At 39.4% G+C, this 14,792-nt stretch overlaps 3 protein-coding genes across 6 annotated transcripts in view; 2 read left to right on the top strand and 1 right to left on the bottom strand.

The window, feature by feature from the left end:
• Positions 1-5,140, bottom strand: part of Daao1 (D-amino acid oxidase 1) — a 23,062-nt gene extending 17,922 nt beyond the window's left edge. Inside the window, exons 1-2 of one of the 4 annotated variants that reach the window (XM_074095982.1) lie at positions 5,030-5,140; positions 2,196-2,308 (exon numbers count right to left, since the gene is read on the bottom strand). The gene's annotated coding sequence lies outside the window, so the exon portion shown is untranslated. Of the gene's footprint in view, positions 1-2,195; positions 2,309-3,456; positions 3,501-5,029 lie in introns of those variants that run through there. The other 3 variants (XM_074095984.1, XM_074095983.1, XM_074095988.1) reach the window with 3 other exon arrangements.
• LOC141433893 (uncharacterized) overlaps positions 1-14,740 on the top strand; it is a 324,261-nt gene extending 309,521 nt beyond the window's left edge. The window contains exons 2-4 of the mRNA XM_074096005.1: positions 5,048-5,278; positions 10,599-10,686; positions 11,569-14,740. Of these exons, the coding sequence (XP_073952106.1) occupies positions 5,048-5,278; positions 10,599-10,686; positions 11,569-11,719 (470 nt within the window). The 3' untranslated portion in view covers positions 11,720-14,740. The remainder of the gene's footprint in view (positions 1-5,047; positions 5,279-10,598; positions 10,687-11,568) is intronic.
• LOC141433891 (uncharacterized) lies at positions 5,420-9,256 on the top strand. The gene is made up of 3 exons (XM_074096003.1): positions 5,420-5,741; positions 6,974-7,125; positions 7,318-9,256. Exons 1-3 carry the CDS (start codon positions 5,559-5,561, stop codon positions 7,586-7,588), a joined length of 606 nt encoding a protein of 201 aa, XP_073952104.1. The 5' UTR covers positions 5,420-5,558; the 3' UTR covers positions 7,589-9,256.
• Positions 14,741-14,792: the final 52 nt, after the last annotated feature.

Below are 14,792 nucleotides of genomic sequence, written 5' to 3'. Positions count from 1 at the left end.
CTCTTTAAACGCACTAGGTGTCCTTATTGTAGCCAAATTATAGTTAGAAACTAACTAAATAAATCAACACACATAAATTCTACCTGTGTTGATACAGCGTACAATTTCCAAGATAAGGTAAAGTTATATATATAAACGTGGAAGCGGTGCACTTATCCACTCTGCCCCGTAAAAAACAAATCCTGACATTTGATCCAACAATTCAAAGGAATAAAGGACAATAAAATAGAGTAGGGCAGTAACAGTATGTCATAAAAAAGATCAGATTTGGACTGATTTATATACAAACGAAAAACTGCTATGTTTTTACTAAATATTTAGGCGCGAACCTGTTCAAGGATGAATGGCTTACAACTTCTTGTGTGTGTATATTTATTACTCTACCTTACCTAATTGTCCTATAGTTACTTAAACGCCTACCGTATAATTTTATTTATATCAGGGAGTAATATGGATTTTTCTGGTTACAGATAGCGAATATTGCTCTTTATCTCGCTATCAGTACATCAGAAAATTTTAATGGAACCCCAACTGATCGCTTGTTTGTGATATGAGTAAATTCGAGGTCAGCTCACGTGGCTTGTTCGCTTATACCTAATCTAATAATAGAACTTTACAGCAATTTATTGCTTCAATACACATTTAGATATAACTGGTATTATTAGAACGAAATTAAATCCAAATAGCGCTGTGTCTTGCCGTAACTTGTAGAAAATAAATGCACACACACACATCACGCCTGTATTCCCAAATGGGGTAGGCAGAGCACACGAAACGTTACCGCTTTGGAGCCACTTTTAGCAATTTTAGGTTTTAAGTTTGACAAAAACGGTACAATAGTGACAGGTTGCTAGCCTGTCGCCTACGGTATACCTTAACCCAGGCCCCTCTTCTTGGCACGTGCCCAGGGCCCCGCGATGGATTGGGGCCCCCTAGTCCATTACCAAACGATAACCGATAGCTAAATAATGCTTTATTATGGTCATAGGAGCCCCAACCACCAATTAATACTGTGCCCAGGGCCTCTAATAGGTGAAAGATGGCACTGCCTTAACCTGTATCCTCAGTCGCCTCTTACGACATCCACGGAAGAAATGGAGAGCTGTAATTCTAACCCGACACCACACGGGTTGAAAAAAGTAAACCTTTTGCAAATTATGTATTTGAAGTACGTGCCTGTCCAAGGGTAGAAAGAAATCTGCAAGAGAAGTTTTTTTTTGTCTTTATGTTACTGGCTACCTACTGAATAGAGACGAACTTACCTACTATGACGTTAAAATATTGAAAGTAGGAGAAGTATCTAAGCATTCATTTAATAATTGATTTAATGAAGCATTACTTTGTGGAGGTCCATAGCAATGATCAAAACTAGTGAACCGGCAAGGTTATCAGTTTCGTTCTGCATAAATAAACCAAATATTATTTCATTACGAGTATTAACGCTGTTTGCGATCTTCATACGAATTTTGTTTAGGTACTTGGTTCGATGTCGCTCAATTTTATTTTATAGAATCCACATCAAACAGATGCCATAGGTTAAGATAAGATTCGAAACAGCGTGAACGCGAGATCCCCTCGAGAGTTGCAGATAATAATATTTAGTACCAGCTACCAGGATAGAAATAAGAAATATGGCCCCAAAATAACTACTTCGTTTGCGTAAGGAAAGCAAAAAATTTTCCGAGAAAATGCCGCGTCGTTACTAAGCCAACAAAAGAAGCTTTAATTCTACAAATTAAACAGATTAGATAAATCAAACTGCAAGACTCACAAACTCAGATCACAACATTTATTGACAAGAAAAAACACTACATCACAACAAAAAACACAGTAAAACATAAATAGGAAAAAGAGAGGAAAATAGAGATATTGTGTGTCTGTAGTGTTGCGGAGTTCGATCCAAATGCCGGACTCGGCATCAAGATCAAGTGCAACACTAGCAAAAGCGAAAGAAATTAATCTTTTTACAAATAGTCTGCAAAAACTGTACATAAACAACCTTGAGATGATAGAGTCGAGTTTACTCAACTCCGCAATTAATAATTAGCTCGTCCTATCAGTAAACTCATACATGATACAATAAATAAGAAATTGAACATACGATTTGTTATCAATGAAGGGAAACGACGACATTTCAGCTTGAGATGATATATTAGAATCTTAAGTATTACAGGCAAGGATTATCATTACGTTACCAGACTAGGCTGACAGCTGTTGATTTACTTAGTTCCGGTCAACGCCGCTTGATGGCGCTGCGTTTCATTAAACGCATACTACATTCCAACACGATTGTTATGGCTGAATTCAACTGCAAATAAAATGTTGAAAGTGTTTATTTACCTGGTCAATCTGCGATGAAATTATAACCGTAACTGTTGTTTGGCAACTGGTCAGACTAGAACATGTTGTTTCAAAGAGTTGAATTGTAAATGAGGCATAAGTGGCCTAATATTTGGTAATACTACCAGACGAACTTTATTACGAAATGAGTCTGATTTAGGTATACGTTGTTGATTATTGCAGTCGTGTATTTTTTGGAAAATATAATTTCATTCAGAATTCTCACATAGGTACCTACAAGCTGTAACTGAAAGTAATCCAAACTTTTTTTTATTATTTTACTTACAAAAGTTATTGTAGTAGCAACATTTATGGAATATTCAGTAATATATGTGCAACGTATTATTATAATAAGCACATATCTCATGTCTGGTTTAATTGTAATGCAAATTTAACGTGAGCATTATACGTTCACGGTTGGATTGGTTACACCGTTTGTTACACATGTCAAGCTGTACATAATGTTACGATATAAGCTCATTCTAGTCACATCCATCACTAACTCGTACCTACTTATACTTACATCATCATCCCAGCCTATTTTACGTCCCACTGCTGGGCACAGGCCTCCTCGCAGAATGAGAGGGCTTGGGCCGTAGTTCCCTACAAACTTGCCTATTTTTATTTACTCTTCAAAAGCTATTATTAAGCTAGCACTTTGCAGAAAAATCGGTTATTAGGTACTGTTTTTTTGTCAATACTTGTACATTATTGGCTTATTACTGTAAGTATACAATTACCTATAATTAAGTTAGATATGCCTATTATTGATCTCTACAGGGCTTGAGCTGCAGTTCCCACGCGGTTCCAGTGTGGATTGGTAACTTCACACATACCTTTGAATCTCTTCACAGGTGTGTGCCGGTTTTCTTACGATGTTTTCTTTCACCGTAATGCTTATTTAATAATTTCCCACATCGATTACGACAAATTCAGAGGTGCCAGCCCAGGCTCGAACCCACGACCCTCTGCTTGAGAAGCCACAAGTCAAACCACTCGGCTACCACGGCTTAGTGTCTTCAATAAATAGGTAAATCGAATTACCAATTAAGATGTAACATATTCAAAATACCACCAACGGGACTTATCACGCTAACACACACGAGTAATATTTACCTCGACGTTTCGGCAGCATTGCAGTGGCCGTGGTCACGAGTAGACTGAAGTGTGGGGTGTCAAATCTGCCTAGCAGCGCGATGTTAATGTTAATACTGTTACTACGTAATGTTATCACTAACTCTAGAAATAGCCTGTCTATTATTGTGTATTTTTCACCTAATTTTTGCTCATGAATAAACGCACTTAGCGCCATCTGTTGATGAATTTCTGCTAATGAAAATCCTACTAGTTAGTATTTATTAATTATTATTCGTAGTATTTCTTACACTGTGGTATAGTCTAGTTACTGGAAATAATACCGAATACTGAAATACATCAAATAGTTACGCTTTGCTGGTTGTACGATTATAGTTGTTAAAAATGTTACTAAGCCTTTTGTCGTTCTGATATTATTGCCGATGACAGTACCTCGGTTAATCTAAAAGTAATATACCTATGGCATTTTCTTGTTTTGACTTTTTAATATGAAATGAAAGAAATATTTTCTTGATCCACATTTATGTATGACCAAGACAACCGGATGGCCAAGTGGTGAGAGAACCTGACTACGAAGCTTGAGGTCCCGGGTTCGATTCCCGGCCGGGGCAGATATTTGTATGAATAATTAATACGAATGTTTGTTCTCGGGTCTTGGATGTTCAATATGTATTTAAGTATGTATTTATCTATAAAAGTATGTTTATCCGTTGCCTAGTATCCATAGTAACAAGCTTTGCTTAGTTTGGGACTAGGTAATTGGTGTCAAGTGTCCCATGATACTTATTAATATATATATTTTTTTTAATTAACGAAGAGTTTCCTGTTTGGGATGTACTTAACTGTTACTAAAATGAAGTGTTTCATACACTTACCTACCTACTTAACTTACATTCACCTACTTCAGTAAAAAAGCGACTAAAACTTCACAAGCCCAACCAATGAGGGCTATCGTTTTTTGTCTCACTAGATGGCGCACTGTTGCGTTTTTATGGGTGTGAAAACAAAGTTTAGATTAAAATCATATTTAATACACCTTAAAACCGTACCATAAAAATATCGAGCATGCCACAGTGTTGCATAGTCCCCGTTTTGTTCGGGAAAAAGGGAGGACAAAGGTTTCCGAAAGACAAAACTGCTCAAAACACAGACATTCATTGCCCCGGAACGCATATTTGCCATAATTAATTTCAGATATTGCAAAATATTCACAAAATTATTCTAATTATAAATATACCCGCGTAGCTCACCCAAAAACAATGAGATTTGACATTTCGGAGACCTCACGCTACACTAGCGCCTCTAGTGGCGAATTAATACGCGATAGCCCTCATTAAAGCGATCTTATGAAACGTAATACCTCAATAATTAACCGCGTTACATTTAATATTCCATGCACGAAGTATAATTACAGTTTGCTAAGCTCTGTAGGGCTACTACGAAACTCGAAACGCGAAGTTCGTGTCGTGCTGTCCCTCTCGCTCTCGTATTAAATAGTATAAGTGTCAGAGGGACCGCACGATACGAACTTCGAGTTTCGAGTTTCGTAGTAGCCCTGCTGAACCAAACGAAATGATATAGCAAATTAGCTTACAGTGTTTTTATTTTTCAGAAACTCGGCCGCCGCGAAAAAACTACAATCAGCTGTCTTCGAATGAGAAACTTGACAATCGACAGATAGAAAATATTCACATTGAGGAAGCTGCTGTGGATTCAGACGCAAGTAGCACGGATTTGGACGATCGCGAGATGCGAGGCGTGTGCCCGCCCTGCGCGCATGACCGGTACAACAACAACATCCGCCGACACGATCACGATGACTTCAGCGACGACACTGATTATGGTAAATATTAATACTAAAATTTAATCGACGTTAAATGAAATGAATAGCGCTTAAATTTTTTGTCTCCGAAAGCGACGAAAACCGGTAAGCCGATCGATTGACGACGGTACATGCGCATCACTAGCAACATCTCGTGAAACGTCATCGTATTGTCAAACGCAAGTCAAACGCACAATTTTTTTGTGTGAAAATAATCGTGAGTTCCTTGTTCTACTTGTTTTTATGACTCAATCGGTGATTTAATTCGAAAAATCATACTTTAAGTAACTAGGACATCAACATGGCTAATTTAAAGTCTGATTTGGATGAGTATTTACTGCAAAACGAGAACCGTAGAAGTTACAAAATCAGTTTACCATTCTCAACTCCTAGCTTTCTATCGCGAAGCAATGAAGATACGCCCACAAGCAGTTCTAGTAGTGGAAGTTGGTTCGAGGAAGTGCAGAAGGAGTATTTCACATTGGTAAGTAGGCGACCTAATTATTTGTTGGCGTATCTGGTGTTTATGACTGAGTCATCAAACAATGATGCTCGTTGATTGTTCTTTGGTGATATCGAATTGCCTTAATAATGATAGTGACCCTGGCTGTGTGTAAGCATTTTGAAATGTAAATTATAGTGCCATATAAGGACAAGATCATTCGATTATTTGCCCACAACCCGGATTTTTAATCCCACGGAAAAATGTAAACAAAGTTTCATCATTGTCAAAGTGACTTTTCAGGGAATTTCAAGTTACGGGCCCGCTAGAAATATTATATATAAAGTTCTGTTGTGGCCATTTTTTTTCTCTTTTCGATAAAAGAGCCGAACTTACAAGTTGTCTTTTGACCGAGAAGTACTTGGACTGGAGTCCATCCTTTCATACAAAAATGAACGGAAAACAACGAAAACATAACAATTAACAACTTACTTACACTAACAACTTACAATAAAAATATAACAACAATGTCGACAGTAAAAAAAATATCAGAACAAGAGTCACTGGAAAACGATTACGAAGTCAGTCTCAAATGTTAGTGCATTGAGCCCCAGAGCTTAAAAACCCGGGTGTAATACCAGGACAATAAATAAATTATGCATAAGAAAACAGTACTCTCTTTGTAAATTAATATATCAAAGCATTTTGTCTTGATTAAGAAATACAGTTTTTTAATGGGAAGTCAATTTCTGGCAAATGTGGAAAGAATAAAATATCTTGAATTCTGCAAATGTTTTTTGATAACGGCAACACCTTTGTTTACATTTTTTCCATGGGATTAAAAATCCGGGTTTAGTATGCTACAATTGTGAAAATCATAATATATATACTTACTGTAACAAAATTGCTATGCAATCAGAACGGTAAATATATTAAGAAAATTCTTATGAAACTGATCCTAATATTTTCGGTTTCCTTGCAAATACAGACACATATTGGTGATATGAAGTCACTTTTTTTCATGTTTTAGGGCGGCTGATTATGATGATGTTTCAGTTTAGAGCAACAGAATTGTCATTGTACCTAAGTGAAAACTGTTTGGGTTAATAATTTCTTAAATGCCTTAGCTGTGCCTGATTTGCCTGTTTGTTTTCAAAATAAATAAATGAATTTTTCAATTTACATTATATCTGTCATTCATAGCATGTCATTATGTCTCGCATGCAATACGCACACTATGTTCCAAATATCTAATTTCACTTTTTTTATTTCAGAGTCGTACACAGAGGTTCATAGGCTTCGGCATTTGTCTGTTCCTCGGTATCCTCTGCTTCACATTGTCATTTTTCTACATTCCGTTCCTGCTCCTGAAAGCAAGAAAGTTTGCCCTGCTCTTCAGTCTCGGGAGCTTATTCTTTATATTAAGGTAAACTTGCCAAGTATATGAATATTAGCTTTTTAGCATTCCTAAACAATTAAGCCTAGCTGCAATTAAAAAAAAACTGCTCCAAGTTTTATGTCTCTAATCCTAGCAGTTGTAATTTAATACACTAAGGTTGCATTAGAATAGTTTATATAAGTAGTTGTTAAATCTTCAGTTGTTTATTTTAATTTTCAGCTTCAGTTTCCTCTACGGGCCATGGTCTCACTTCAAGTCCCTCTTCTCCAAAGAGCGGGCCCTCACAACCCTCCTGTATGGGTCAACACTGACAGCCACCTTGTACTGCGCCCTTCACCTCCAGAGTACCCCGCTCACCATCGTCTTCGCAGTTCTACAAGTAATCGCTCTGCTCTGGATGATGATGGGATCTGTACCAGGAGGAGCCTCAGGGATGAGATTCTTCGGAAGCATGTTTAAGTCAACGGTGTCAAACACGCTGCCGATTTAACAAATAGTGTTGTGCGGTGACATTGCAGTGTGTTTTATGATGGTGTGTGTATGAACTTTTTGGAGCGGTCTACAAAGTGTTGTGATGCTATTCTCTTGATGTTTGTCTATGGAACATGGTTTTGGTGTTACGTTGCGAAGGTACATATCAATCAACCATCCATTAAAGATTGCTTTTTGTTAAGACACTGTCTGCGGTGTATTATTGTAGGTTACTCAAAGATTTTGGAATAAAGCATTTTTATGTCTTATCTTATGGTCCTAAGGTTCACATTTATTCGTGCAGAATGCAGATATCATTTTAAAGATGCTCAAATCTATTTCTAAGTTGTGATAAATGTAACCAATGATTTAATTTTTTTTTTGTAAATGAATTCTACTTGGTTATACTTACCTGTTTTGAGATTCTAGATTGAGAAACCACAAACGATTTATGAACTTTTTAGTGTTTCTCGTGCGAGTTTTGATCTTTGTAAAGGACATACTCTGGTGGTTAAACAAAGTACACACAACTCCAAGCGACAATAACAATACACATCATGAAATGATAATCGAATACTTAAATTATTGACTAATTTTAGCAGTTAGTTAAGTCATATTAAATTCTTATGACTAATTTGTGTGTGATGGCTACATATATAATGCTATGTTATAGTATGTACTATTATTTGTAACTATTTATTCAGTGAGCGCAAGCTACACCTTGTAAGACCCGACGTCCTATTTTTAGAACAATAATGCGAATTGTCTATTCCTTTGAATTTATCACTAACTGCATATTGCTACACTTTTTTTAACTCTGTTAAAGTCTGCTGTGAGATCCGTGTCCATTACAATACATATCAAGGAACGTGATTAAAGCCCAACACACAGCGACGGCGGGCGCGGCTCGGGTCGTGCGTGTCGCCCGTCGTCGCACAAACAGCGCCCGCGCCGAGCGGCAACGGGCGGTGTTTGTGTCGCGCTGCCTATTGTCAAAGGCGGCCGCGTGCGACGCACACAAGTGAATTTGGCAGTTTATATCGAAGTGCTGATACCGAAAATGTGGCCGATCGCCGATCCGACCCGCTCTTTGTGTGAATACATCGAACCGCGCGGCTCACGCGTCGGAAAAGACCCGACCCGCACATGCTCTCTGTGTGCGTAGCGCTTTAGTAATCTAGTGAGAACAAATCTACTAGTAAAAATGGCACATATTTATTACTGATTGATGTGATAATTTTAGAACAATCAATACAGTGCATTTTTTATTGAATGACAAATTCTGTACAGTGAGTTAACAACATCAGAGAAGACAATAGACGGTCTTATCGCTTAAAAACTTTCTTCCAAACAATCATTTAGATGCAGAGACTAAGCAATAATAATGTTTTATTGTTTGATTAATAATTTGTTTTCCGGTCTGTTTTGATTTCACACAATTTATATAAATTTCCATGTTTTACTAGTGTTCTTCCTGTTTGGCACAATTTTGTCTTTTTTAAAGAATCGAGTACAGTCCTCAACAGATATTTTGTCTATTGTTGACTGTACAATATTTAAACTGCGGCTGAAAAAACTGAGTGGCTTATTATTACTGTTTTGTATAAAATAGTTGTAAATAAATAAATGGATTTAAGGATCGAGTTGGATTCATATCGAATTTGTAAAATAAACTATTAATTAATTATCTGATTTTTATTATTTATTTATTTTAGTTCCTGCTAAATGTCAATTAAACTGCTGAACCTACTGGCCGAAGCTAATAATGGCTTACAGCCCGCGACACGAAAGTGTAGCGCTGCCTGTTCATTACTGCGCATGTGACAGATCCTAGTGGCATCTAGTGAGCAAATATAGAAATTTCAAGTCCTACATCGCGCCACCGAAGTTTTTTATGACGCACGCATAAATACAACTTCCGACATTATATCTGCGTCCAGGCATCTTCCCTCCCAGAGAGATCTCACTATTGTAGCGTCTCCCCACACTTGGTTCTGTACTTCTGCAAATTAAGTCACCGCTCGAAATTATTTATTAATTCAAAATAAAAACAACAAATGGTCCAAAGAGTTAAGTGAACACGTAAATACTTATAAACTATGTTAGTGTACAGCAGTGTTTTTCATAACACGACCCCTTTCGTTTGAAGAAATATTTCGCGACTCCCTACCCGTTGTTTTTTTCATGTATTTTATTTCGTGACAAATATTATTTATTAGTTATTATTTTCTTAATAAATATTTTACTTTTTTACTGAAGTAGTTTTCCCAGCAACTAATAGGGGCTTCGCGACCCTAAACGACCCACACGTTGAAAACCACTGGTGCACAGTAAAAAAACAATAGACATTGAAAAAAGATCCATCAGACATGACCAACAGGAGACTAATCTTCTGCTGGTCAACCTGGGCAAAGTGGCGCATGCAAGGCGAGTCATATCTCGCCGTCACAGCACAGTTTGCATAATGGGGTTTGAACTAGCCCACAGCCTACTAAGCATCGAGGCAGTCTTCTTGCTCTTGCGCATGAATGAGGGTTTTCACAGAGGCGAAATATCGCTAGATGGCGTTAGCATCGTGAAGTCCGTTTGACGTTTGCTTGCGATTGGCTCGGGTGACACTCTTTCCGACCCTTTTTTTGTGTACTCGCCCATAGAAACTGACGTGAGCTTCTGTGGGCGTCTACACGAAAAACAGGGTCGGTATTTCCATCCCGGTATTATCCGGGCCGGGAAAGAGTGTCACCCATTGGCTCATTTAGTTATTTAACCAATCACGGGCAAACGTCAAACGGACCTCACGACACTAACGCCATCTAGCGATATTTCGCCTCTGTGAAAACCCTCATTACTTGCCACGGCCTGGGCTTGAAGTCAAAAATGTGCATACTCTGCGGGGCTACTCCGAAATTCGAAAATCGAAGTTCGTGTCGTTCCGTCCCTCTCGCTCTCGTATTAAATAGTATGTTACCGCACGACACGAACTTCGAGTTTCGTAGTAGCCTTGCTGACTAGTATTGTTGTTTTTGCAGACGAGGCCCTGACGTGTAACGTGTGTGACCGCTCCTTCCCCTCCCGCCGCCAGCTCAACGACCACCAGCAGAAGAAGAGACACTTCGGGTAAGGACGTATCATAATCTAAAGTCCGCTCGCCGAGTTGATAATAGAAGATTATTGTCATGGCATGGAAGTAGGGATTGCTGGGTGATTATTATCAGTGACGAACTTCTATTCCAGACGAGACTAATATAAAGCTTTACTCAAAAATGGCGAAGGAAAAAAAACTAACTTGGAATAAACTTTTTCTCAAAATATATTACACTTAATTTTAGTCCAATAATTTTTTTATGCTTTCTAGACATTTTTTTTTTCATTAAGAAAAAGCTGCAGGTGTATTTTTCCAAAAAAAGTCCGAAGTTCCACAAAATAACTGGTTCTGGCCATTTGAGTTGGCTGTATACGACTTGTGCCAACATATCATTGGCCGGGGAGCGCCAAAGTTCGCATACTCTTCGCTAGTCATAGGTACAGTAATTTTAGTCAAAGTCATCGTTTGACATACATTTTTTCTCACTGAAACCTCAGTTTTCTGATTTTTTTAAATGGTGATCCTATAGAAAACTATAGGTTAGGTTAGGTTTGTTATATAGCAATTGTGAACAATTACTGTACTTATGCAAAATATAGTTATGACAAACGATCATTCTGACAAACATTACATTCGGCCTTTGAATAAATATGCGAGCCGATATGGACCCCATTGGCCGTTTTAACTTTGTATAAAGTTTGATTGAGACTCGACAATAATGTGATTTATATGCGACATTATCATTGTTAGCGAGTCGACAATCTTTTATGGCTTTCTAATTTTTCCCTGACTAACTAAACTATGCACTACCCCTCCTGATATGTAAAAATAAATGTCAACTTTTACGGTCATTTTTGAGAAAAGCATAATATAATCCGGTATCTAATAATAATAATGATTATTCGTGATTCCAGTTGCAGCGCGTGCGACAGCCTGTTCCCTTCCCTGATGGCTCTGGAGCACCACAAGGAGGAGTTCCAGCACTGGAGCGACTCGTCCTGCTGCTCGCACTCCGACTCGGACTCCAGCGAGGAGTGCCACGAGGACCGCCACCGGCTGCTCTAATGCCACCACCTCATTATTGCCGGGGATAACACCAAGCTGGGGACGTTCGTGTGAGAGGGTTTCTTTGACAGCTTAGTTGAGCATTTCTCAAAAAAAAGTCATATTTAATGTAAAGGGCTTTCACAGAGGCGAGACATCGCTAGATGGCGTTAGCATCGTGAGCTCCGTTTGACGTTTGCTTGCGATTGGCTCATTTACTTATTTACAAACGTCAAACGGTCCTCACGATATTAACGCCATCTAGCGATATTTCGCCTCTGTGAAAGCCCTCATTGACTCCGATACGTAAAAAAAATTGCAGGCAGGTATGGAACATGATACAGAGTTACCCAAATAACTTGTATGGAAATGTCCGTCCGTAAATTTAAATAACATTTTCATACAAATTACTGGGAATGAGGACGTTAGGAAACTTAAAAAATTAAGATCAGTACAATTTCCCTACCTGCTCGCATATTTATTTGTGTATCAGATTCGAAAATGAAATTGTCAATTTTTTGAGAAATACTCATTTGGCTTAAGTTCTCCGTTTGACATTGGCGATTGGTTAAAATGAGCCAACCGGAAGCAGACTAACGTCCAACGGAACTCACGATACAGACGCCATCTAGCGGGGACGTATCTGACCATCGATAATATATCTAATGTTTATGCTAATGTTAAAAAGTCGACGGTCAAAATATCGAAAGTAGGTTAGGTTACATTAGGTTCGATATTTTAACTATCATCATGTAGCCGTGGTGGCCTAGTAGTTTGACCTATCGCCTCTGAAGCAGAGGATCGTGGGTTCAAGCCCCGGCTCGCCCATCTGAGTTTTTAGAAACTCATGTGCGGAATTACATTTGAAATTTACCACGAGCTTTACGGTGAAGGAAAACACCTTGAGGAAACCTGCACAAACCTGCGAACCAATTCAATGGTGTGTGTGAAGTTCCCCATCCGCACTGGGTCCGCGTGGGAACTACGGCCCGAGCCCTCTCCTGAGAGGAGGCCTGTGCCCAGCAGTGGGACGTACATAGGCATGATGATGATGATTTTAACTAACAATATTTCAATTTTCGATATTTAGATACGTGCCCAATCTATATTTCGCCCGTCAGGAAACCCTCATTGGTATTTGGTGGAGGCTGGGTTGACTTGCTGATGAATTGAGGATTGATTTTCCTTGTATTCAATCGCTTACCAAATAAAATAAAATAGTAACTGGTTGTCATTACACAAAATCTGTTGAATAAAGACTGTCAACACTCAATCAGCTATTTAGTGCACGTTTATTCTGCGTCCCGTTACTCACGAGACATTAATACACTTTGTTAGAATGTTCGCAATGTGTACTTTAAAGCCATGAAGGAATGCCTTAAACTGTCATAACTCCTAACTTTCAGTGGATTTGTACCCCATAAAATCATAATTTTAATAAGTAACTCAGGAGACATTGCCATGACAACAATTTGACCCTATTGCTAATGTTCAGGTAATTTATTTAGCAGATACTATACGTCTTCGCAGCAGCCAAACCCGGCCCAAGCCAAAGTGTACCAACCCCAGTTTGTCAGTCATGGGGAGAGAAGAAAAAGTCGAAATGTAAATTTTATAAAAGTTATAATATTTCGTCATTTTTCCCTCCATGAGGTAAAATATCGATTTAAGTGTAAAATACTCAACCACAAAAATTGTATGTGACCAAGTTTCCGAAGCCGGCTTATTTTTGAAGAAACACCCATTGTATTTGTTCTAATTCACCATAAATCAACCCATAAATTTTGTCCGCCAGAGACTTTTATCTTTGGCATGTATCATGTATGTGAACATATCGGCAGATTTATAAAGTTTGTGAACTCTGTGAGACTAGCTGAAAGCGTATCTTTGTAAATAGTGTTTCCTAGTGATATCCCGGCAATAATGCATATCACGATGTTTGTAATATATCGACTGATACTATAGTATCTAGCTGTAAATATTTGTTAGTCGTACACGTTTAGTATTCGCTCCTAGCGTCACAATGTGTCCCCGATCCCGACGACTTCCACTCACAGTATTAATGATTATGTCGCTGTAATGTTTCACTATAGTCCTAGTATTTTTTATAAAGTATTATTGTATTTGCCACGTGAGTAATGTAGCGCGAGGCTCGCGTCGGAACCTACAGGGGAGGCTACAACGAAATTCGAAGTTTGTATCGTACCGTCTCTCTCACTCTCGTGTTAAATAATATAAGCGTCAGCGGGACGGCCAGATACGAAGTTCGAATTTTGCACTTCGTAGTATAGGGACAGATCTGTTCGTCGCTGCGCGTAGGCATCTGGCTGTACAAAAGGTAGTAAGTGCGAGCGTCTCGGCAGCTTCTTGTCGATACGACCACGTGTTGGTGAGACGCGATCGTTCCGAAAGCTGAGCTCACGGACGGACATTTATTTATATACAAATAAAAATACGATTGAAAATATGTACAGAAATGTTTTATTTTATAGGAAATCACATAACCACAGAGTACAGCTACGACACACGTATACGTACTGCTGCTCGATCTCCCATAAGGTGCCGAAAGGCCGCGTTCGGCGCGAATCGTCCGGGGAGCGACGTACACATCTTTAATTTTTCATATTTATCGATAATCAGGAATACAAATCACGAATCTCTTATAAAAGCATAATACGAGTAAGTCTAGTGACGAGCGGCCCGCTCGGGGCGGCGACGCGGCGGCGCGGCGGCGGCCGCGGGGCGGCGTCGCGACTCACATAAATACACGCGCTACGGCGTCAAAAAAACATACAAAGGTGCGCTGCGGCGCTACTCTATCGATTACATACGACGAAACGACGAAACGAGCGTCAGTCGCGACGGTCGCGTAAAACTAAAAGATGGGGCGCGGCGGCGGTCGGCCGCGCTCGTCGCACGGTACAAGTTACGTTACGTTAGGATAATATCAGTCGCGTGGTCGCGGCGGCGTCAAGTCAGGGCGGTCGGGTCTGGTCGGCGGCGCGGGCGCGGGCGCGGGCGCGGGCGCGGGCGCGGGCGCAGGCGCGGCGGCGGGCGGCGCGGCGCAGCGCGGCGCGGGGCGAGCGCGGCGCGG

The sequence above is a fragment of the Choristoneura fumiferana genome, chromosome 13 (genome assembly GCF_025370935.1).
Source record: "Choristoneura fumiferana chromosome 13, NRCan_CFum_1, whole genome shotgun sequence".
Classification (NCBI taxonomy): Eukaryota; Metazoa; Arthropoda; class Insecta; order Lepidoptera; family Tortricidae; genus Choristoneura; species Choristoneura fumiferana.
The sequence above is the reverse complement of the archived record's forward strand: the minus strand, read 5'-3'. Positions and strand labels throughout refer to the sequence as shown.